At 51.1% G+C, this 22,773-nt stretch overlaps 4 protein-coding genes and 1 long non-coding RNA gene across 9 annotated transcripts; 3 read left to right on the top strand and 2 right to left on the bottom strand.

Moving 5' to 3' along the window:
- Positions 1–77: 77 nt before the first annotated feature.
- Positions 78–4,687, bottom strand: dbt (dihydrolipoamide branched chain transacylase E2). Its single transcript, XM_088313217.1, has 11 exons — positions 4,573–4,687; positions 3,497–3,650; positions 3,333–3,408; positions 2,761–2,942; positions 2,436–2,563; positions 2,087–2,324; positions 1,856–2,022; positions 1,047–1,124; positions 779–970; positions 627–698; positions 78–539 (listed from the first exon to the last, which is right to left on the bottom strand). Exons 1-11 carry the CDS (start codon positions 4,615–4,617, stop codon positions 372–374), a joined length of 1,500 nt encoding a protein of 499 aa, XP_088169343.1. The 5' UTR covers positions 4,618–4,687; the 3' UTR covers positions 78–371.
- Positions 4,688–5,522: 835 nt separating this feature from the next.
- Positions 5,523–9,556, top strand: rtca (RNA 3'-terminal phosphate cyclase). The gene is made up of 11 exons (XM_088313248.1): positions 5,523–5,707; positions 5,851–5,951; positions 6,838–6,981; positions 7,069–7,192; positions 7,305–7,363; positions 7,919–8,060; positions 8,131–8,249; positions 8,448–8,506; positions 8,585–8,679; positions 9,115–9,219; positions 9,366–9,556. The coding sequence occupies exons 1-11, from the start codon at positions 5,663–5,665 to the stop codon at positions 9,462–9,464; spliced, it is 1,092 nt and encodes a 363-aa protein (XP_088169374.1). The 5' UTR covers positions 5,523–5,662; the 3' UTR covers positions 9,465–9,556.
- On the bottom strand, positions 9,519–11,278 carry LOC148325030 (uncharacterized). 2 transcript variants are annotated; one of them, XR_015846327.1, is made up of 4 exons: positions 10,901–11,278; positions 10,460–10,558; positions 10,250–10,374; positions 9,519–10,170 (listed from the first exon to the last, which is right to left on the bottom strand). It is a non-coding gene; the product is annotated as an uncharacterized LOC148325030 (long non-coding RNA). The 2 variants fall into 2 exon arrangements; XR_015846326.1 differs by lacking the exon at positions 10,901–11,278 and having other exon boundaries at positions 10,460–10,760.
- Positions 10,234–16,803, top strand: cdc14ab (cell division cycle 14Ab). Of its 3 annotated transcripts, none has more exons than XM_088313246.1 (15): positions 10,234–10,419; positions 12,388–12,478; positions 12,555–12,630; positions 13,210–13,302; positions 13,387–13,466; positions 13,728–13,794; positions 13,918–13,980; positions 14,047–14,134; positions 14,244–14,474; positions 14,537–14,675; positions 14,788–14,947; positions 15,027–15,124; positions 15,209–15,247; positions 15,376–15,504; positions 16,040–16,803. In XM_088313246.1, exons 1-15 carry the CDS (start codon positions 10,329–10,331, stop codon positions 16,086–16,088), a joined length of 1,494 nt encoding a protein of 497 aa, XP_088169372.1. In that variant the 5' UTR covers positions 10,234–10,328; the 3' UTR covers positions 16,089–16,803. The 3 variants fall into 3 exon arrangements, with proteins under 3 accessions (XP_088169372.1, XP_088169371.1, XP_088169373.1); XM_088313245.1 differs by lacking the exon at positions 10,234–10,419 and adding an exon at positions 11,002–11,394; XM_088313247.1 differs by lacking the exon at positions 10,234–10,419 and adding an exon at positions 11,515–11,672.
- A 421-nt stretch (positions 16,804–17,224) lies between these two features.
- On the top strand, positions 17,225–22,544 carry vcam1b (vascular cell adhesion molecule 1b). Of its 2 annotated transcripts, XM_088312228.1 has the most exons (11): positions 17,225–17,408; positions 17,768–18,070; positions 18,162–18,235; positions 18,362–18,467; positions 18,662–18,913; positions 18,996–19,259; positions 19,377–19,643; positions 19,912–20,214; positions 20,312–20,575; positions 20,759–21,019; positions 21,092–22,544. In XM_088312228.1, exons 1-11 carry the CDS (start codon positions 17,369–17,371, stop codon positions 21,277–21,279), a joined length of 2,322 nt encoding a protein of 773 aa, XP_088168354.1. In that variant the 5' UTR covers positions 17,225–17,368; the 3' UTR covers positions 21,280–22,544. The 2 variants fall into 2 exon arrangements, with proteins under 2 accessions (XP_088168354.1, XP_088168353.1); XM_088312227.1 differs by having other exon boundaries at positions 18,162–18,467.
- Positions 22,545–22,773: the final 229 nt, after the last annotated feature.

Here is a 22,773-nt window from a genome sequence, read left to right on the forward strand (position 1 = left end):
GGCGCTGTGGCTCACACGTAAACATGCCCAGTGCTTCTTTGCGGACATCAACTGTGATCCAAAGTTCAAGCCAAAGATGTTTTGTGACTATTTATTTATTTTTATTTTAACATAGAATGCCAGCTTGTCCCAAGACGTTGTAACAGATCGTAATAAGAAACACGCCACAGAAAATCATGTTACATGATCGATAAACTGTCTTCTGAATGACAGCGTCATTCATCCAGGAGTGGGCGTGGCTACGGTCGAGTGCGACCTCGCCATTCAGGCACTGCTTAGTTTCTGTGTGTCAGGGACGCGATGGAGGCGGAGTCACTTCCGGATGATGATGATGATGACGACAACGGTGGCGGTCGGAAGGAGGCGAGCCTTCACTTGAGTTGCAGCAGCATGCTGGCGGGATTCTGCAGGAAGTCTCGCCACATGTTAGAGAAGCGACACATGGTGGCGCCGTCGATGATGCGGTGGTCGGCCGACCAGCTGACGTTCATGATGTGAGCGCGGGTCACATGACCAGACGCGTCAAAGCGCGGCAGCACCTGACCACAAACACACAGGAAGTGGCTCAGTACTCCTTGACGCTGACAAGAAACTGACACTTCCGTCCACCCAATGGACACGCCCACCTGGATTTTCCCCAGCGCTCCGATGGCGACCTCGGGAGGAAGGATGACCGGCTTGGCGTACGTCCCTCCAATCTGCAGCAAACACGCACATAAGCGTGGCGTGAATTTTTGTTTTTGTTTTGTATCGGATGATTTTTATTTGGCCGACTCACCGATCCGATGTTGGACAAGCTGAAGGTTCCTCCGCTCAGATCGTCCGTTCCGAGCTGGCCGGCAGCGCCGAGCTCCTGAAGCCGGTTGAGTTCCTGCGCCACTTCCAGGATGCTGAGCAGCTGCACGTTCTTCACGGTGGGAACCAGCAGACCAAGCCCCGTATCCATGGCGACGCCGATGTTATGGGATGCCTGGCGACACGGCAACACACCACACGGTGTTATTTTGTGTCGCGGCATCGGATCGCGAGACAGCGAGCCTCACCACCTTGAATGTGATGTTCTGACAGGACTCGTCCAAAGAGGCGTTGAGGATCGGAAAGTGGGCGAGGCAGAGGGAGGCGGCCTGAGCCAATGAGAGCGCAGCATTATTGGGCACATGTGCAGAAGGGCTTGTAAACCAACAGTCGCGTGTCAAATGAAAGGAAGCCGATGCTGATTTGAGCGAGCCCGGCAGTGACGTCACAAATTCACAATTGAGCTCATTGACACAATCGTCCGCCAATGGCGACATTGGCTCAGCTTGACCAAGTTCCAACCAAACAACCACTTTCATAGAAACTCGTCAAACATTGCTTCTAAATAGATTTCCTTGAAATGACGGTCTGTAAAAAAAAAATACTCATTGGCCACTTCTACTTCTAAATCCGGGATGCCCAAATAGCGTCCTGGACAGCACCGGCCCAAACTGTTTTCAAATGTCTTCCTCCTCTGACACACGTGAGTCAAATTCTCAGGCTCGTTATCAGACATCCGCAAAGCTTGTTGATGAGCTGATCATGTGACTCAGGTGTGTTGGAGGAGAGAGACATCAAAAACCGGGCCGGGTCGGGGCTCTCTTGAGCACCCCAGACCTAGAAAGTTCCCAAAAAGTCCGCTCAAACTTTTTTTGTCGTGATCAGGAACAATTGCAAATGCAGGAACTCCCAAAATGAGCAACATGAGAAGATCTTTTGGAGTAGCCCAGCCACGATGTGTGACGCGCTGCAAACGACGAGATTCACCGAATGGCAAGAACTTGAGTGCGAGGAGCGAAGCGTCGGGAAGGCCGCCGCTTGTTCGACGAATGTCGCAAACCTTAATGAAGAAGGGCATGTAGCTGAGTTTGACCCCGTGACCTTGGGCGTCGGCCTTCAGTTCAGCCCGGAGCGCCACCAGGCGGCTGAGGTCCACTTGGTCGGACAATCCCAAGTGAGGGATGTTGAGCGCTGCCGTCATGCTCTTCACCATCGCCTTGTGGAAGCCTGCAAAGCAAAAGAAGCTAAGCTACATCGCGCTTACATTGGCCAACAGGGGATCAACTTTGACCTTTGAGAGGCTCGGTCACGTCTTTGTTGGCGAGGACCCGGCGGGGTGCGGCGGGTGGCGGCTTGAGGGCCGGCGACGGCATGGCCGCGGTGGTGCTGGGCGCCGGGGGCGGAGTCTGAATCTCCTGGAAAGGACTCGGAGGCAAGATGGCGCCCGTCTGCCTGGCCAGGAAGTTGAGGATGTCCTCCTTCAGGATGCGGCCGTCTTTTCCCGAGCCCACCACCTCGCTCAGCTTGATCTAAGACAAAAGCGCAAGCCACGTTTAAGCAGCACAACAATCTTCAATTTGTGGATTAAGCGGAAAAACGCCGACTCGATTATTTAAACAAGATATTAAGAAGATGCTGACGTTGTTCTCTATGGCGAGGCGTCTGACGGCGGGCGTGGCCTGCGTCTTGAGTCCTTTGATTTCCTGGTGGGTGTGTTCTTCCCGAGCCATGGCGGGCGTCTCCACCACGTCTTCTTCTTGGATCACGTCTGGAAAGGCCCAACAGGTGTTGACATGCCAACACGCATGCGGACGCGATTAGACCGAAGCCGCTAATTTATTTACAAATGGATTTTTTTGGGCTAAATTTAACTGATGCGGCCATTCAGAACATTTGTGCTTTTGTTCCATGGACGATCGATTCGCATGCGTTACACGCACAGTTGGCACATCGGGTCAGACGCACCTGAAGTGGACTCGGTCTCGATGTCCACCAAAGGCTTGCCCACCAAGGCGACGTCGTCGGCGTCATAGTAGAGTTTTGTGATGATGCCATCGTAGCGGCTGGTGATGGTGACGGACGCCTTGTCGCTTTGCACCTCGCAGATGCTGTCAAACTGAGACACTTTGTCTCCCTCCTTCACGTACCTACGTGCACGCACACACAGTCATACACTTTCAGCAAGCAGTCCCTCCCTGACCGCTAGATAGCATTACAAATGTTTTTGCATTCCTTTGTTCATTTCCCACGCCAGAATCTCCACAAAAGGATGTTCACTGGAGTTTTGGGGAACTGTCGAGGTCACAGGTGTCAAACTCCGGTCCTGGAGGGCGACTTTCCTGCATGTTCTCTATCTCTCCCGGCTGCAACACACCTGATTCAAATGAGCAGGAGAGATGAAAAATATGCAGGACAGCGGACCTCCAGAACTGGATCTTGACACCCCTGGTCGCAGTCCGCTGTGTGAAAATTCCACAATCGTGATGAGAATGAGCGAAGGACTGTGAAGATGGCCAATCAGGCACTCTTTCACCTACCATTCCTTCACTGTCACCTCCATGATTCCCTCGCCGATGTCCGACAGTTTGAACTGGACGACGGCTCCGCAATTTGCTGCGCCACATGCGTGCACACACATACGCACACGCCATCAGTGACATCAGCAGTGGCATCATCAGCGACATGCTATAAGATGTCCAACCTGCAGATGCGTGCAGAGTACGGCTCAACATCTGGTAGCTTCTGCTGCACAACTGTAACTTTCTGTCCAACGTGGGGGTGGGAAGTAAGCCAAGAGTGGTGAGGCCACGTGCCTCCTGTACACGTAAACATCGCCGGCAGTACTGCTGGATCAGCTGAGAGGAAACACAATTCACACATGTCAACTCCATTCAAAAGCCCCCCCCCAAAAAAAATCAAGAGCAAAGTCAAGTAGAAGATTGTGCGGTAAGGGGTCACCTCACTTGTCCGGCCAGTTTTGTTTTACAACTGAACTAGCTTGTAGTACAGGCTTCAGCATGTCTCAACAACCATTTCAGTCGTATAACAAAGACAAAAAAAAAAAAAAACAGGAGCCACAAAACATTTTCGGCATGAAAGTGAGGATAATACCATAACATTTTGTTTTTTTTACATGTATGTTCTGAAATCAGTGAAGACTACAAGAGGGAACACAAATGTGTATGTTAAAAAAAATAAAATTGGAAACAGATATTTGCCCGTTTTAATTCTAACCCAAAACACTCAAAGTAAAAAGTAGATCATGGTTTTCCAAAATAAAGCAGGAATTGGACAATTTTAAGTTGGCTCTAGGAGATTAGCTGTCTATTAATTTGAAAAGTATTAGTTCCTTTTTACACCTGCATAACAATGTGTATTCCGTTTGTATGACACTGAAAAAGTGCGCCCCATTTGCCTCGTAAACTTATCACGCATATTGAATTAGTGTGACATCAAGCCAAGTTACGAGTTTAAGTTCATCAACAACTTTGAGATGGTCGTTATGGTAACATTAATGACGCAAAGTCACATTGAGTATTGATCGCCTCATTCACCTTTCCGTCAGGCTAGGCTAGGTTAGCTACTGAAATTGTTGAGGGACTCGCTGTTTTGGTGCTAGCCTGCTTGCATTAGCATCTATCCGGCAGGTCGAGTGAAGCGCGAGCTGCTGTGTGACGTGAGTGACGTCACGGCGCCGAAGCGCCGTGCGCTCGTCGGAGAAACGTTTCGACATCGGAAGCCGTTTTAGTTTTCGTTGTTCTGAAGTTTTGTTCTCACCAATTTTCTGAAAACTGCGGAAGAGCCTCTTGCTATCGACGCCATCTTTCTTGGCCGACGTCACAGATGCACGCCCCGCTAGCAGCCAATCAACTTGTAGTGACGTCACACGAGAGCGTGCCAGCCAAGGAAAAGTAGAAATTGAATGACATGCTTAAAAAAATCATTCATCCGAATTTCTTCCGAATTTTCAATTTCCATTTACTTTGAAAGTAACAAATGTAAAAATAATTTATACCTACGATTGTATTTGGACAAATCTACTTTATTTATAGAGCACCATAGCTGCATACCTGTATAGACTAAAAATGAGAAATACAGTTAAAATAACTTAAATATATAAACAGTAAATAATAGACAAAAAGAATGGCGAGTCCCATGGTGATTCGTTACATTAGACAGATATAGACATTGAATGAAAAGGAGTCGACAGTGTCTCGTAATATGTACTCTTTTGTTAGTTTTGTTGTTTATTCATTTAAAACAAAACAATTTATAACAAAACAATGTATTTGTATCATCATTTAAAACAAAACAATTTATAACAAAACAATGTATTTGTATCACTTTTCGTTTACGTTGATGCGTTTTTTATATACCAATTGTTTGCATGTTTGGACGTTACATATAAAATTTTCAGTAAATATTTTTTTGTTTAGAATTGTGCAAAATTCCAATTCAGATATTTGAATAAAAAAAAGATTAGAAGAATTGATTTTAAAAATATATATGTGATTTGGGGGCGGGGGTGCTTGCATTCCAAGCTAACCTTTCCGAACGTCTCACCTTCTTTAAATAGAACATGTAATTGTGTACAATATCTCAAGGCAGGTTGGTAGAGGGAAGTTACTTTTTAAAGGAAATGCGACATGAACGCCATGTATTGTTATTGTTCCGAATTGATTTTTTTACTTTTGCAGTCCTCCTTGCCATATGGCGGCAGTAATGCTCCATCAGGTTGGCCCGCCGCCGAGAAATATCAACGAAGAAGCGGCAGCAGCAGAACAAGAAAGTGCAGCTGCTGCGGTCGTAAACGCGCTGGGAAAGTTGGGACGCCTAAAAACAAGCAGAAATTCAAGTTACAGTGACGATGGAGTCGCCGCCAATGGAGCTCGACGGCAGCGTCATGGAGGGCGTGAGTGACGTCACACAATGAGACGCCTGCGAGCAAGTTCGGAGCCGGGTGCTGGTTCCTGACTCACTGGCGTGCTGTCCTGTCTCTTTTTTTGTCCGCTTCCTTCTCTTGTTTCCCCCCATTGCCTTGTTGTTTTCTCGCAGGGCGGCCAAATCCTGAGAGTGGCGGCGGCGCTCAGCTGCATCAGCGGCAAGTCTGTCACGATCACCAAGGTCCGAGCGGGCAGGAGCAGCCCAGGACTCAGGTTTAAAAATCACTCCATAAATAATGGATGCGACTCGGGTACACAAAACAACAACAACGGGACACCGGTCGTGCTGCTGTTAGAGCAGTTTTACTGGGGAAAGGGGGGGCAGGGGTTTTCTCAGAGGGTCTTAGAATCAGAGTCGTCTTGACTGGCCCAGAAAGTTCCAAACACGCAAGGAATTTCTTTCGGGCAGTTGGAGTCACGCAAGTACTCCAGCAAAGAGGCCATTTGAGCAAAATGTCGGCCACAGGGGAGGATGATCCTCCCATCAGTGCAAGTGCGCCAATTGTGGAAAATGATGCAGAGTTCACAAGCACTTTTAAACATTCATACACGCGCCTTATTGTCTGAATTGCTTCAATTCGTTTATTCATTGTATTAATTATATTTGTGATGTGCTCAGCACATTCATTGTGTTGAAAATCCTAAAAAAGGCACTGTTCACACTGGAGGGCAAGTCAATGCAATCTTTTGATATCGTCATCAAAATGACAAATCTCGACGGAACTTGTAATGTGAACGGAATGCGTGCATCAAGTGACATGTTTGCACACCAAACCCCACGACGTCGTGCGTTTACACAATTCAAAGCAGCCCCTCGATTTTGTTGCTTCGTCATTTCAAGCAGCCGACGTTTTTTCAAACTTATCACTTCAAGGATTGGCTGCTAATGTGCAAATCATCCACTCAAAGAGGTTTCAAAGCCAGGTCCAGAAAGTCAAACATGTCAGTTTCTACTCAACTGGCAAATAAGAGTTCTTGACTAGAAGCACCTGTGGCAGGATTTCCTTTCCGGACCTGGATTTGATGCCTGTCAGATCAGAGATTAGGAGCATTTTTGCCATCAAAAAGACCGTTTGTTTTGTTGTGTTGTCGTACGAAGGCCTCAGCACCTGAGCGGCCTTCAGCTGGTTTCCGACATGTGTGCCGGCGTCCTGCAGGGAGGCGCCATCGGCTCCACTGACGTCAGCCTGACGCCGGCAAAGATCCGAGCTGGAAATTACATGGCAGACACACACACGGCAGGGTGACCACCTTCACTGCTACCAAATTGTGCGTGAGTGAATGAGTGCACACACTCACTCCTGCGTGTGTGTGTGTGTGTGTGTGTCAGAAGTGTGTGTCTTTTACTGCAGGTGGCACTGCCGTGCGCTCTCTATGCTGACGCCACCTCCAGCTTGTGCCTCAGAGGCGGAACCAATGCGGAAATGGCGCCACAAATCGACTACACTCTCAAGGTAGGTATTTTCGTCAACATCATCAGCGTGGCATCACGAGCTCTTCTTTTAGCCGGGTGGACGCAGAATTTACGAACTGGCGTTGAACATTAACGTGTCGTTGCATCTTCAGGTCTTCAAACCCATCGTGGAAAAGTTTGGAGTCCATTTTGACTGTGACATCAAAATGAGGTACGTGTGTGTGGGGGTGTGTGCGTGTGTGTGTGTTCAGTGGGCAGAGGTGAATGATAAACCGCTCGTCACTCTGCACACCCGCATTCTCTCCATTGCAGAAGTTTTATTGGTGCTCGATCCCACGCCAGATCTATTCTTACTTGAATTGATCTTTGATTTCCTTTGTCGTATTTCAAGTTCATTTGGATTGGGATGTCCTTATTCCCGCTATTCAAGAGGCGAATTAACGTTATGTAAATAAGCTCTGCTGCGATTGGATTGTTGTCCTCCTGAATTATGGAGAAGAATAACTTGGTTCGGCGTGAAGAAGGCTAGAAACAACGGCTGCAAATAAGTGCTTCCCAGACACTTCCTGGGTGATCGACTTTTTTTTTTTGTATGCTGCCCGCATTGCTAGCTGATGTTAGCAAAAAGTCGTGAATATCCGTGACTGGCGACCTTTCATCCTCGTTAGGCATCGTAAAGATTTTTTTTTTAAAATGGCATGGGCCCTTTTGCCTCCCAGTCTGCTTGTGGTGCATCTTTTCAGTTGATGTTTTGTGCGTATCTCAGAGGCTTTTACCCGAAGGGCGGCGGCGAGGTGACGGCGACGGTGCACGCAGTCAAAGAGTTGAAAGCAGTCACCTTGTTGGAGCGAGGAAGCATCACCAAGATCCACGGCCGGGCGTACGTGGCTGGCGTCCTGCCCTTCAAGGTTTGCCCGACGCCAGCATCTCCATGCTCGCATTTGCGTTCATGTGACGCGGCCGCACTTTTGTTTCCAGCTGGCCAAGGACATGGCGGCCGCCGCCGTACGCACCATCCGGCGAGAAATCAAGGATCTCTACATCAACATTCAAGCGGTGCAGAAGGAGAAGGCCTGCGGAAATGGAAACGGAATCATGTAAACACTCAAAAACATCATCACAAACGTTGAAGCAATTCTTCTATTTCTCCCCAAACCAATTGAAAACGTTTTTTCCTCCGTTTCTCCGACGTTGGCGATGTCAAACTTAATTAACATGTTTCTTGGGGCGGTGGAGCAGCTGAGGGAGAGGAAGCATCTCATTGATGACGGAAAACATTTCACATTTGTTTTCAGAATCATCGCAGAGTCATCGACAGGATGTTTGTTTGCGGGTTCCGCTCTGGGAAAGAAAGGTGATGAGCGCCTCCACCACCAGGGGGCAGCATTCTACTGGATCTTTCCCTACAGTGTACGTGTGTGTGCTCCTTCAGGTGTGTATGCAGACAAAATTGGCATCGAAGCGGCAGAGATGCTGCTAAGAAACATTCGCCACAACGGCTGCGTGGACGAATTTCTTCAGGACCAAGTGAGTGGGCGGCAGCGGGACACGTGTGGAATTGTAACGTGACAACCGAGTGTCCAAACGCAAAAAGGCGGCACCATGTTGCACAATACCAATTAGAGCAAAGCTGGTTTCCATATTCAAGGAGAACAGCCAATCACTGCAAAGCTAATTTACACATTGAATGATAAATGCAATCATCTCATTGTCCAGGGTAACTACAATATCTTCAAAAAGGAAATCCTGGCCATTTCAAAACTAAATTGCCAACCTGATCAGAGCTAATTACAGATTTTTATTTTTTTTTTAAACAAAGTCCGTCAGAAGCGTTGGGGCATGAGTTGACGATGCCCCCCCCCTTCAGCCCAAAAAAGAACATTACTCGTGCAGCATGACGGTGGTCCAAGATGAGCGGCGAGCAGGCGTCTTGATGTTTGTGTGCATTGCGCTCTCCTTCAGCTCATCATCTTCATGGCGCTGGCCGAGGGCACGTCTCGGATCCGAACGGGCGCAGTCACCCTCCACACGCAGACCGCCATCCACGTAGCCGAGCAGATGACTCAGGTGAGAGGTCACGCCATTGCGGCTGTCATAAACCATCTAGATCTGACCTCAGGTCAAAGGTCAACCCTTAGCAACCCTTAGCACTTTTGTGATTGTTAGCATTTTAGTTAGTCGTTTTACCAAGATAAAGTTTTCTGTTTCTTCAGGCAAAGTTCACAATAACAAAATGTGAGGACGAGCTGAACATCTCGTACATCATCGAATGTCAGGGATCCGGGGTCCCCAACCCCAACCTGCAGACATGACCTCATGAAGCCCCGCCCCCTCATGTGTTCCACCCAACCCCCCAACTGTAAAATTCAGTGAATGAATCAAACAAATAAATGAATGAATGAAGTGTTGCCGTGTCTTGATTGTTGTTAGGCGAGCTCAGCTCAAAACACATCTGTCAGTCAAGTCCTCCCGTCATCATGAGTGAGCATTCGTGCTGCAGTTTAGCAGCGCCCAGTGATGCTCGTGGATAAGTGGTTCATGTTCTTGGTTTCACCCACCCAGCCATCACATCGTCCTGTAATGAGAGGTCTTGCTTCCTTTGCTGCAAACAACAACACTGCTACTACATTAATTTTTCCTTTTCCTGTCTCAGCAGCAGCAGTGGGCGGGTCTGCTTACTCGAGTGCAACATCCGATGCAATTAATTTTTTTTTTTAGTCCTGATGGCATTTCAATGCAATTAATCCAGAACGCACGTCCTCATAGCTGCCACAGTCCAGCCATTTTATTGATATCGCTCTCTGTGTACTGACCCGCTCTTTCATCTTTCCATCCAGTTCAGTTTTGCTCATGTGGGCTTCATTTGGCTGAGGAGCTCCTAGACGGCAATAAAACTTTCTATCCAAAACCCAATTGAACTGAATTTGTTTTTGCTACTTATCTTGTTTGGGGTCACAGTCGAGCCGGAGTCTGTCCCGCACCAGACGTCAAGTCGACCATTTCCTGCAGAGCAGTCTCCTTTCGGTGACAGAGCAAGTGTGACCTGACGGAGGCGTGGTCGCCATGGTAACGAGCCGAGCCCGATGTAATCTCATACCTGTGGCAGAAACCCGAGAGCCAACCGGGACACATGACACCCCCCAAGTCGCCCACTCTGTACTCCGACCTGCAGCAGGATGCACCAGGACGGCCGGCGGTTCGTCCAGCCTTCGATTGCGGGACCTACGGGACCGAACAATAACTGCGTGTGGATCTCTCTGGTTGCAGGTGAGTGTGACGTCATTGCTGTGACACAAACTGCACATACTGTGATGTCACGCCGCTGACTCGGTGCCTCCTCCCGAAACGACATAGTTGTGACGTCATGGTTGACAAACTCATGTTTGTTGACCCTCGACGTGACTAGCTGAAGTAGAAGTAGAAGTGGTAGAAGTTTTGTTGAGGAAAAAGCAGCCGCACGTGCAATAATGATAAACGAACACCGAAAGCCGAGAACCGGTCGCACAAACACTCCCTTTAAATGTTGATATGAAAACGATGCGAGGAAAAATAAATGATGACGTGTGCGAAGGTAAAATATTTTTCTAATACTGCACAGAGCAGGTACTTCCGACAACATGCGACCGTGAACGTACTGACTGAGACGTTTAACTAATTAATAAATTTACAAACTACTGATGTAACACATCGTGCTTAACGTTCAGGATTTCCAGCAAACACTAATTATTTTGTTTTGTTTTGTTTTTACCTCACTGAATTTTTTGAAGCGTCCCGTTTGTTGTTTTTCCCGGGAACCTTGAAGGCAGCACAGTTCGCTCCGTGTTCCGATTGGCTGCATTCGACACTGAGGCGCTGATTGCCATGGTAACGAGTCTTGGAAGGGATTTGCCCAATCTCACTTTCGGACCGCTGCCGTCGGTAATCCCAGCTAATATGCTAACATGCTAACGCGCGATGATTTGACGGCGAACGGTTGAAAGGTCTGGAAAAAGCCACTGAAAAGCGCCCAAAACTTTCCCCGAGGGGAGTGCGTGCGCCTGGGTGGTGCGATGGGAAGATGAGGACAAAGTTAACAACTTGTTGACGGCTAGCAGCTAGCTTCGCTGTTAGCCTGCCAAATTGAGCGTCCAGCATTTCGACGGAGACACATGAGCCACACCAGCCACAGCCCGGTTCTGTCCGCCTTGTTCGGCGTGACGGAGGCCGACGCCGCACCGCTGGGAGCCGCAGAGTTCATCAAAGGTAACAAAATTAAACTAAATCTAAATAGAAACTTGGGCGACAATTTAAAAAGCTCGTCACACAAAACGGAATATTGACTCGCCAAGTAGTTGAGTGAACTTTAAACATGTTCAACGAAATTCGAGGAATCTAAAAGTCTCCCAGAAAAGTTGATGATCAATTTTCCGCATTTCTTAGGCCGGGGGTGTCAAACTCATTTCAGTTCAGGGGCCATCCTCCCCCCAAATTGATTTCAAGTGGGCCGGACGAACACGTTTGTGGACGTGGACAAAGAAGCTGTAAGGAACGAATATTCTACTGTTCTATATCTCATGCCAGTTTTCAGAAAATATTCCCATTTTTTTAAGATCTTGCTGCAAATCAGAACCAACCGACTTGGTTAGGTCAGCACTGCCAAATCTGAGACGATGGTCCGCATCCTAAAGTGGGTGGCGTGCCCTCTCCAGGGTCAGGGATGGGACCCTGCGTTCAAGTTTGTTGTGCTCATATTGACAGTGAGGGGCGAAAATGAAAAAGGATCTGAACCCAGAGGCCGAGCTCTCGATTTAGTGGTTGATCCACGATCCTACCCTCGCCCTCGTGGCAAGATGGCCCGAATGTGTTGCGTTGCAGGATGTTGGCGGGCTTCTCTCCTTAGAAATGAGCTGAGAAGCTCGCTTGGAGTCCGGCCGCTGCTCGTTCACATTGAGAGGAGCCAGCTGAGGCGGCTTGGGCCTTTTAGCTCGCACGTTACACACCAATGCATAATGCCACTTAGATCATCGCCATGGTAACTGCGCGTGTGTGCTCCAGTTTCCATTTTTCGTTTCTCAATCTTAATTTCTCGTCATTGGGTAGTCTGGACTGTTGAATGTTTGCAATCATTCACTCCTTCCTGACTCCCCAATCGCTCACTTTAGGAACTATCTAGGTTGGAAAGTGGCAAGTGTGTTGTTCAGTGAGTGCGCCTCGCCATGTTGCAACTAATCCCGACGATTACATCTTGTGTGCCAGAGCGCCTGTATTTTGCCACGCTACGAAGCAAACCCAAAAGCACGGCCAATACACACTACTTCTGCACGGATGACGAGTTTGTCTATGAGAAGTAAGTGCCGGTCGCCTCGCCGCCTGCCGCTGGCGCTCTGCCGTACTCATTTGCTTCCTGTTGTGTGTGTGGCCAGTTTCTACGCTGACTTTGGTCCGCTCAACTTGGCCATGCTTTACAGATACTGCTGCAAGCTCAACAAGAAGCTCAAGGTGAGTTCCTGACGCCGCCGCCGCCCTCCATTGGAATGTCCACCGGCCGCCTGTGCACTGTCACGCTCTGTCACATGCAAAACCATGCACGTGAAAGGCCTGAGCCATATGGCAAGCAAAGATTATCACTTTATATTTATTCATCTCAGATCAGGATTCTTGTCACATAAATGCTCTTCTTTCACCCAAAAAGAAAAGTTGGTCTTGAGTCTTCTTCATTCTTGAGAGGTCAAGCCGTTTCTTTTTTGACACCTCAAACCACGAAACAAGAAAATGAGGAGAGCGAGTTATGGTGTACTCAGGAACAGCAACTTTGTGGCTGCTGATTGATGCTAAGGCAGGGCTACTAGTTTGCACTAGTACACTTGCGAGGCTGCGTCAACTACTGAAATGTGTTGTTGATGACTTTTGATGAATGGTTAAAAAAAAAAAGGGTGGTGCCATCGCTCAGCCCGCGTCCCTCCTTCGTCTTTTTGGAACGTAGAATCTGTCGTGTATTATGTTTGCGCTTTTTACCGTGTTGGAAAAATCGGCCGTTCTGAAGTCTACTTTGTCTGCTTTTTGCGTGCGCTCACGCAGTCTTTCACGTTGAGCCGGAAACGAATCGTGCACTACAGCAGCTTCGACCAGAGGAAACGCTCCAACGCCGCCGTGCTCATCGGCGCGTATGCGGTGAGACCCGAATGCACGCACGCACCGGCGGCCGCGTTTAGCCTTGACCTTGACTTTGATTGTGTCTGGTTGTGTGTGTGTCAGGTGATCTACTTGAAAAAAACGCCGGAAGAGGCTTACAGAGCTTTGGTGTCGGGATCCAACGCCTCCTACCTGCCCTTCAGGTCCACACAAAAACTGAACCACGTCACACAAACCCTTCTCAGTACCTTAATTACATCCACACGAACACACGCGTCTGTGTGTGTGTGAGAGATAAAGGCTGTGTGTGTGTGTGTGTATGTGTCCATGAGCTAAATTGAGGGTTAAGCAGCTGATGGATTGTGTGGGCTCCTGAGGCCCCGCCTCCTTACTGGTGCCTTCATGGACGGTCTGACAAATGGAAATTGTCCAAGTTGTGATGATGTGTGCGTCTGTACATGCAGGGACGCGTCGTTTGGGAAGTGCACCTTCAATCTGAGCGTTCTGGACTGTCTGCTGGGGATCCGGAAGGTGAGTCTCAATCACGTGTTGCCGTTTGCGTGTCCTCACATGTCGTTGTGTTGTGTCGCACAGAAGTGAACGTCCATTTTTTTGGTGTGTGTGTGTGTGTGTGTGCGTGTGAGACGCGTTTAGGCTCTCCAACACGGATTTTTCGACTTTGAGTCTTTCGACGTGGACGAATACGAACATTACGAGGTACGATGATGCACTGCTCGTTTCCACTGAGCCGCCAACTCCAACGTCAACTTCCTGTTTGCTCAGCGTGTGGAGAACGGTGACCTGAACTGGATTGTTCCGGGAAAACTACTGGCCTTTAGTGGACCGCATCCCAAAAGCAAAATGGAGAACGGTAGGTGTGGGAAAGTTTTTTTTTTTTTTTTGACATTCCTGAACCGGACATTTGATGGCTTTTGCCGCCATCGTCTGGCTTGTTGATAAATTCCACGTGTCGCCTGCAGGTTACCCCCTCCACGCGCCCGAGTCGTACTTCCCGTACTTCCGGTCACGCGGCGTGGTGGCGGTGGTGCGTCTGAACAAGAAGATCTACGAGGCGGCCCGCTTCGCCGACGGCGGCTTCCGCCACTGGGACCTGTTCTTCCTGGACGGGAGCACACCCGGCGACACCATCACGCGACGCTTCCTGGCTTTGTGCGACGCCACGCCCGGCGCCCTGGCCGTGCACTGCAAAGGTGAGCTTGCTCATCGCCCGCCTGCCCGCCCGCCCGCTCTTACGCTCTGACGTCACCCGCAGCCGGCTTGGGCAGAACGGGCACGTTGATCGGCTGCTACATGATGAAGCACTATCGCTTCAGCGCCGCCGAAGCCATCGCCTGGATCCGCATCTGCAGGCCCGGCTCTGTCATTGGACCTCAGCAGCACTTCCTGGAAGAGTGAGACCCCCCACAAAACCACCAAACGGGCCAGCAAATGCAGGGTCCATTCTCTTTTTTTTTTTTTTTTTTGTTCTTGGTCGCCCATCAGAAGGTTTGTGTTTGTGGGCAGGAAGCAGGCGTGCCTTTGGTTGCTCGGAGACCATCAGCGCTCGCAGGGGTCAAAGGCCACGGAGGACGAGGATCACGTCGGCGACCTGACGTCCGCTGTGGAAGGCCTCGTTTTAAACGGCACCTCACGACATTCATTCGGCGAGGACCACCTGCGCGAGGTCGCGCCCGCCTGCGCATAAAGATTAGAAATGCGCACGCACACTCACGCAAACGCGTCTTTGTGTTATGTCGCCGCAGGACGATATGAGCGAGCGGTCGCCTCCGACTCAGGGAGACAAACTGCGCGCCCTAAAAGGTCGACGACCCCTGCGACCCGCCGCCTCTGCAGCTGTCAGGTATTTCCAGCCCCGCTACCTCACCCGTCAGTCCGAGTCACATGACCTTTGAGTGACAGTCGGATGCAACGGTTTGCCTTGCAGGGTGGAGCAGCGAGGCAGCACGCCGATCCGGCCGACAAGGTCAGTGCGAGCCACAAACGCGTGACAACCATGACAAAGCTATCTTGCAAACGTGAGGCATGAAATGTTCGAGAGCACTTATTTTCTGAGAAATGTGACAAATATTCCCAACGGCATCTCGTCATCAGACTGTGGGCGGGCGCCGATGGTGGCTCCGCCTCCACCCCAATGAAGTTGTTGAAGTCGCCGGTGTCCTCCGCTTCAGCCGCAGCCAAGAGGATCGGTCGCAGTGCGTCGTCATCGGCGAGTGGCTTGAGGTTAGATGCGACTCTCGCTCCTCCTTCATTTCCTCCTCGCTCGTCTTGGGATGTCGTTGGCCGCACTCGTTACATAACTTGTCACCTTCGACCGTGTGTGTGTCTGCGCGTGCGTGCGTGCGCCAGCTCCCGACTGGCCGGCTCGCTCGGCGACATGTACGCCACACGCGCGCCCTCGTCTTTGGCCCCGCGTGCTTACGCTAGCTCGTTGATGTCTGGACGCCACCTGAGCCGCTCCATTCCTGTGAGTCTGCTGGCCCCGCCCCTTTTAGCTTTGCTTTGCTGTGACGTCACCGGCAACATGTTTTTTTCCCCACTTTAGTGCGTGCGCGTGTGTGTGCGTGTGTCCTTGCATGTTGTTGATCCCCTTAGATCAAATCTGGTCATGTGACCCACCCACTGCACACATGACATCATCATTAACCAATCAGACGGAAGCGGTGGTGCGTTTGCAGCACTTGAGCAGCACGCGTGTCACATGACCTGTTCATATTGTTTAACGAGCAATGCTGATTTGTATTTTTTTTTTTTCCAGTCGCTTCAGTCTGACTGCATCGACTTCTAGAAGGTCCAACGTGCTCTGAACGCAATGCGCACATTCCTTGACCTCCAAGGTCACGCGCGGAGCGTGGTGGAGAAAAAAAGAGACAGATAACATCATCACGACGTCGGCATCCGCTGAGGGAGCAACAATTCGCTCATCATGGTTACCACTTTCGCAGTCACTTTGGAAAGGCCCAACGAGCCGCAAGCTTTGCCCTGAGCTGACCTCTTGTGAACGGATGAGCGACGTACACACGCACCGGTAGGGTGTTAGTCCAGCGCCGTTAAGGTGTTAGCCCAAGGAGAAAGAAAGATGAATTTTAAAGCTTGATTTGAATATTTTTTTAACAAAATTACTCGTGACCTCTGACGACTTGATTGGTCATCTGTGACCAATCGCACCATTGCTGCAATCGTCTACCTCTTCTATTTTATTTGTTTGTAGGAGGCACTTTCAAAATAAGAGTTACAAGGACCAAATCAGTCTTGCTCTGAATTTTATAGTCTCAAGTTTGAAGTTTGTTTAGTGGCGGTGATGATGATGATGAAGATGAAGTGCCATAAGGAAGCGTGGAGGTGATTTTCCAAAATGATGAGCAAGCGCTTCATGCTGTTCGTGATGAGCAAAGTGTTGGCTTTTATTTTGAAGGGAAGCTACTTGTTGATCGGCTTCCTTTGGAATATTTTTTTGGGAAAGAGATTTATTTTCTTGTAAATTGTTCTAGCAGAAGGAAATAAATTATTTTTGTTGACGTGTTTTTTGTTCTGACATGAATGTGATCAACAGTAAATGCAAGACGTGACTTTCATCTGGAAATAATCGATGAGGTTGTTCGTAAATTACTCTCGCAATGTCTTCAAATCCACCCAAAAGTTATCTGAGCTATCAAGTCATTTTTAATGCGCTCTAAAATCATGATTACTGCAGGTCGCGGATCAAGTCATCCAAATTGTATCTGCTGCGAATACATCGTCCTTCCACAGTCATGCACGATAATTGTGGAATAACTGACTCCGTCCGTTAGGAAACAACGAACACTTAATCACAAATTGTCGTGTGAGCCGCTGATTAAGTCTTTGTTGTGTGTTTGACTCAATCAAGTTGAGATGAATGTGAGTGCAGTTCCCATGACGGGCAGCAGGGGGCACCACCGGCCGCAGGAAGAGCGCTCTCTTTGTGGCTCCTGTCCGGCTCGGCTGCTCTCGCGCGGGGAGCAAAAGCGCTCACACGCACAAAGGCTGACGCCGAGCTCGCACGCCCGCTCGCCTACCTGCTACTCCAACCTCAACTGGCCGCCGTCCGTCCGTCCTTCCGTCCGCGATGACGAACAAGATTCTTCTCGTCTGCCTCTTTCTCTCAGGTGACACTTTTGCATTTGACCTCCACCCCAAAAAAGGCGCAAGGTAGGGATCCTGAGGTTCAGGGTTCTGACTGGAGGTTCCCTTTTGTTTCATGGGGCCACATCCTCCCTGGACCTGGTTCCAGTTAATGAGTGGGTCCGTGATTCACATTCACTCATCAGGCTCGGTTGATTAAAACTGGATGAATTGTGATGTCTGACGAGAGGTGGGAGCGCTGTGACGGCCAGGAAGCTTCTTCCGGTGCGCCAACCAGAAAGCGCAAAGCCGGCTGAAGCTCTCGAGCGGGTCGACCCGCAAGAAAGGCGCTGATGCTTGACTGTATGTGTTGCTGTGCTGTGTTGTGACGGCGACGATGCAGGTGGTGCGCTGACGTGGCGGCGGTGCGCAGCGGCTCTGCAAGTGGACCTTTCTCCCAGCGGGCCGCTCTTCAAGCTGGGTGAGCGTCAACAGCTCGTGTGCTCCGTCCACGACTGCCCGGTCATGCCCGTCATTTCGTGGACGCCACTCGGCGACCGACCGCTCAACGCCGACGTCTGGACGCGTGAGCGCCTGTCGATGCTCACCTTTGACCCCGTGGAGGTGGAGCACGAAGGCCCGCTGCTGTGTAAAGTCACCTGTGGGGAGCAACACAAACACGCCAAATCGCACATCAGACTTTACGGTCAGCGCAAGCGTGCAACACACACACGCACACGCGTGCGCACGTCCACACAGAGCCAGTCAGTGATGTCATCGCCGCTGTTGTCGTTCAGCTTTCCCGTCGGACCCTGAAATCCGAGGTCACGACACTCTCCGCGCCGGGGAGGCGTCCACGCTGACATGTCAGGTGCGTGACCTTTACCCCGCCGAGATGCTGACTCTTGATTGGCTGAGGGGAGATCAGGTGGTGCGCAGCGTGGTGGGAGAACCCGGGGCCAGCTCCGTCCAATCGGCTTACACCTTCGTGCCTCAGAGGGCGGAGTCTGGAGAGAACCTCACCTGCAGGGCCACCCTTGACATGCAAGACCTGGCCCCCCCGGAACGCAGCCGGCAGACGGTCGCCCGCCTCGACGTGACGTGTAAGCGCGGCCGTGATCGTGCGTGATGGCAGGTTGTCATGACAACGCATTCGCGAGTACATAATGTGAAGCGACGTTGCCATGACAACCGGTGTTGCTGTGGTTAAGCTGATGATCATGACGATGCTGATCGAACTGAACGATGATGATGTCGAAAATGTCAATGACGACGACGGCAATGCGGTTCTTGTCAGTCGCTCCGGTGGTTACAGCGCTGTCGGACCCCGGCGCGGTGATGTCTGGGTCGGTCCTGGTTCTGAGGTGTACTGCGTCCGGCAACCCGGCGCCGATCCTCACGTGGACTTTCACGCCCGAGGGTGGTGGGTCGGCGCAGGTCAAGGGTCACGGTGAGGAGCTGGTGTTGGCCGCGCAGCCGGGAGAGTTCCAATGCGAGGCCCGCAACCGTGAGGGCAAACACAGCGAGGCCGTCCGTGTGCGCGTTAACGGTGAGAGGCTGACGCCCCGCGCCAACACGCACACACTTAGGGTCATAGGTCAGCGGGTTTGACTCTGTTGCCTTGCCTTCAGCGCCGCCCACCAACACCTCCATGTCGGTGAGTCCGGGTCAGGAGGTTCTGGAGGGCACACGTGTCACCTTCACCTGTCACTCACATGGAGCCCCGCTCCCCATCCTGGTGCTGAGTAGGGAAGGGGTGGAGCTTTGGCGGTCTGACTCCACCCCCTCGCTCACCTTCAGCCTGTCTGTACGGCTTCAAGACTCCGCCTCCTACTGGTGCAACGCCACCAACGCCTTCGGCACAGAAAGCGTCACGCAAAATGTCACGGTGGCAGGTAAGAATCACACGCTAATGCCAAGATTGTGCTTGTGCGACGAGGTGTTGGCGTGTTGGTGACTCAACGTTTACCGTGTGTGCGTGTGCGTGTGTGTGTGTGTGTGTGTGTGTTGAGCTCACCCTCTGCTGGTGGAGGTGAGCCCGCCGGTGGCGCTGGCCGGTGTGTCTTCCGGCCTTCTTCTGACATGCGCGTCTTCCGGGTGCTCCGTGGCGCCCGCACTCACCTGGAGGAGGACGGAGCCCGAAGGCGACGTTACCACGAGTGCGACGGGGACCCGCCTGTTCCTGCGGGACCTCCAGCTGCAGGACGGAGGGGGCTACGTGTGCCAGGCTACGTGCGACAACGTCACCCGAAACGCCCGTGCCAACGTGCACGTCTACTGTGAGTCGCCGCCTGCGCTTACGCTCGCGTTTGGACATCGGCGGCCATCTTTGACGTGACATTCCACTGACATGACGATCGTGTCGTTTCTCCGTGTTCCATTGGGGTCAAAGTTCATCCTCTTCTATATGCATCCCAAAAGGCATGCGGCTGCACGCTTTTCTAGCCGTGCGTCAGGGGTGGAGCTACAGAGTGGACCATTTTTTTAATATATCTGGAAAGCCGTCCGGACACTCAACCTGTTGAGTTTTATCGTTGTTTCCTTCAGCTCTCCCATCCGATCCGGTTCTGAAGGACGGCGGGGTGGTGCCGGTGGGCCAGGAAGCGCGGCTGCAATGCGACGTGCGCGACGTGTTTCCGGCCGAGCGTCTGCGTCTGTGGTGGTGGTCGGGCAACGTGAGCCTGCTGGTCCAGACCTTCGGGTCGTCGCCGTCCCCGCGGAACATCTCGGCCGTGTTGCGTCATCGCGCCGAGGCCGAGCGCCGCTTGGTGAGCTGCGAGGCCCGCCTGCTGACTGAGGCCGGCGCCGTGTGGCGCTCCAGGAAGTCCAGCGTGCTCCTCAGGGTCCACTGTCAGTGCAAACGCTCAACATGTGTTTTTTTTTTTTTGGGGGGGGGGGGGGAGAGAGAAAGCAAGACCACTTTAGCCCCGCCCACTGTGTGTCTCAGACCCTCCCATGGGGACCTCCATCGCCGTGAGTCCGGCTCCGAATGTTCTTGAGGGGCAGCGGGTGACCGTCACATGTCAGTCCGAGGCAGCTCCGCCCCCCACGTTGATACTGACGAGGGAAGGAAATGAGCTTCGGCGCCTCGACTCCGCCTCCTCGATTTCATACAACCTGACTGCGGGACTGCGGGACTCCGCCCACTACCTGTGCCACGCCTCCAATGCGCTGGGGTCGCAGCAGGTTGCCCACCAGGTCACCGTCACAGGTCAGAGGTCATGCACACACCAGAACAGAGAGGAAGTCGCGTTTTGCTGCCAATTTTTTTTTTTGGTTCAATAAAAAAACAAGCCGCCTCTCAGCTAGAATTATTCTCCAATTTATTTGCTTTTGTTCATCACGATGCGGATTGGTCACCTCAAATGCCAACAACGCCTTCTGTTTGCCGTAGCGCCTCCGAAGAACACGACGGTCGCGGTTCTGCCGTCGGCATCTGTGTCGGTGGGCCAGAACGTGACGGTGTCCTGCCAGAGCGTCGGCTTCCCGCCGCCGGACGTCGTCCTCGAGAAAGACGCGGACGGGACCCGGCGGCGCTCTGCCGACGGCATCTTCAGATTGCTCAACGTGACGCTGCGCGACTCGGGCCTCTACCGGGTCAACGCCAGCAACCCGTTGGGCTACCAGGTCCGAGTGTTCCGCCTGAGCGTCACAGGTACCGTTTCCGCGCGCTTTCACGGTCACGTTTTCCGTCGCCGCACCTTCTACGAAGTTCTTTCTTTTACAGAGCCCAGCGCAAAGACTCTGCCCGCTCTCGCCGCCATCCTGGTGCCAGCTGCCGTCGCGGCTGCCGGACTGGCCACGGCCGCTCTGGTCCTGGACTACCTGAGAAGGTCCAAAAAGAAAGGCTCGTACCAGCTGACAGCCTCTGGACCTGTTCCTGAGCACCACCCTCTCAGCACCACCTGCACCTGAACGCCGCCCCCGTCTCCACCTCTGACCCTCAGCCGACCCCTGAAGTGACAACTCGAAATTGCTGACGTTTGTCAGCGTTGACTGTCAAACGAAGTCGTCTTGCTTGATGATGGTCGTATTGAAGATCAATTTGGAGTCCTTTGTGATTTTTATTTTTCGGAATATAGAAAAAAGGCCGGTGCCACGGTCAAGCCGGCTCTTCCCAACCGGTCCCATCTCCAGTTCGACGCTGCGTTGCCGTGACAACCAGCTAGAAACCCACAGAATGAAGCCCAAGCGAAGTGAGCGTCTCGGTTCCCAGCCTGCCTGCGAGCTGGGCCGAAGCGTCTCCGTGGAAACGGAAAGCCTCTTTCAGGAGCTGCTTGGGATTCACGTGGAGTCGCCCGCGTGCGTGCAAGAAGCGAATGTCGGCCACGCGATGTTTTTCCATCCGCGACCTGTAACCCTTCTGCATGCCGCTAACAATGATTGTGCTGCGTGTCAGCGTTTTAATTTCGCTGCTGATGCTTCCTGCTCGTCGACCCGTTAGAACAAACTCAGAGTCAGCGCAACAAAAACTAACTTCAACATTCTAAGGATCGTTCCGTGTTGTTGCGTATGGCAGAAGTGCTTTTAAAAATGCGATCGATATGCAAATAAGCGTGATCATGTTGGATGCTCACGTCACAAACGTGTTCCGAAAACACATCGAATCACATTTAAATGTACAAAAGAATGAAAATCATCCCCACGTTAAATCAGCCCGGCTGTATCATCTCTACGGGGTTGAGGTCAGGACTCGGACTGGATTTTTTTTTTTTTGTGTTTAAGCCATTTGTTGGTTGATTTTCGTCTGCTTTTCAGTTCTTTTCTCACACTGACTGATGAACGCCGGGGCTTTGAGATAAAGTTTTAAGACACAATTGTTGCTTTTGGGTCCTCCGAGCGGCCGGGCAGCGCTTCTTGACAAGAGAAAAGTCAAATGCAACGCCTCCCATCTCAGCAAATTGATTGGACTGCAGCTTGTCTGACTTTCCATGGCTTGTCCAATCAAAACATGGGAAATCGGTCCACAACGAAACAGAACCAGAATCAGTCACTTGAACTGAGTTATTGTTTTTTTTTCTTCAGTCTTCCAACAGTGTCGCATGGAAATAAGAAGTGGAATCAGAACACCAAAATTAAGTCTTTTGGGGTTCATTTATGTAATCTGTTGATGATTAAATGTGTGGTTAATGCTTTGAACAAATCCAATTTGTCTTGAATAAAATATTGTGATACTGACATTGATGCAGTGCGTTGTCATATTAGTTTGTTCATCGCGTCGACACATGAAACGAAAGAGCGTGGCTTAAAACGTCGCCAGTGACGTCACTTCCTTATGACGAATCACGCTTCGATAGAGACTTCATAAATCCCATCGTGTGTTAATGCTCGCCACACGTTTTGAGACATCACAAGCGCTTTTTCTTGCATCCACGCCGACCGAGATTTGATGAGTCAGCTGTGCGGGGC

This window comes from Idiotropiscis lumnitzeri, chromosome 13, assembly GCF_059441095.1.
Source record: "Idiotropiscis lumnitzeri isolate Australia: NSW breed Sydney's pygmy pipehorse chromosome 13, RoL_Ilum_1.0, whole genome shotgun sequence".
In the NCBI taxonomy this organism is placed as follows: domain Eukaryota; kingdom Metazoa; phylum Chordata; class Actinopteri; order Syngnathiformes; family Syngnathidae; genus Idiotropiscis; species Idiotropiscis lumnitzeri.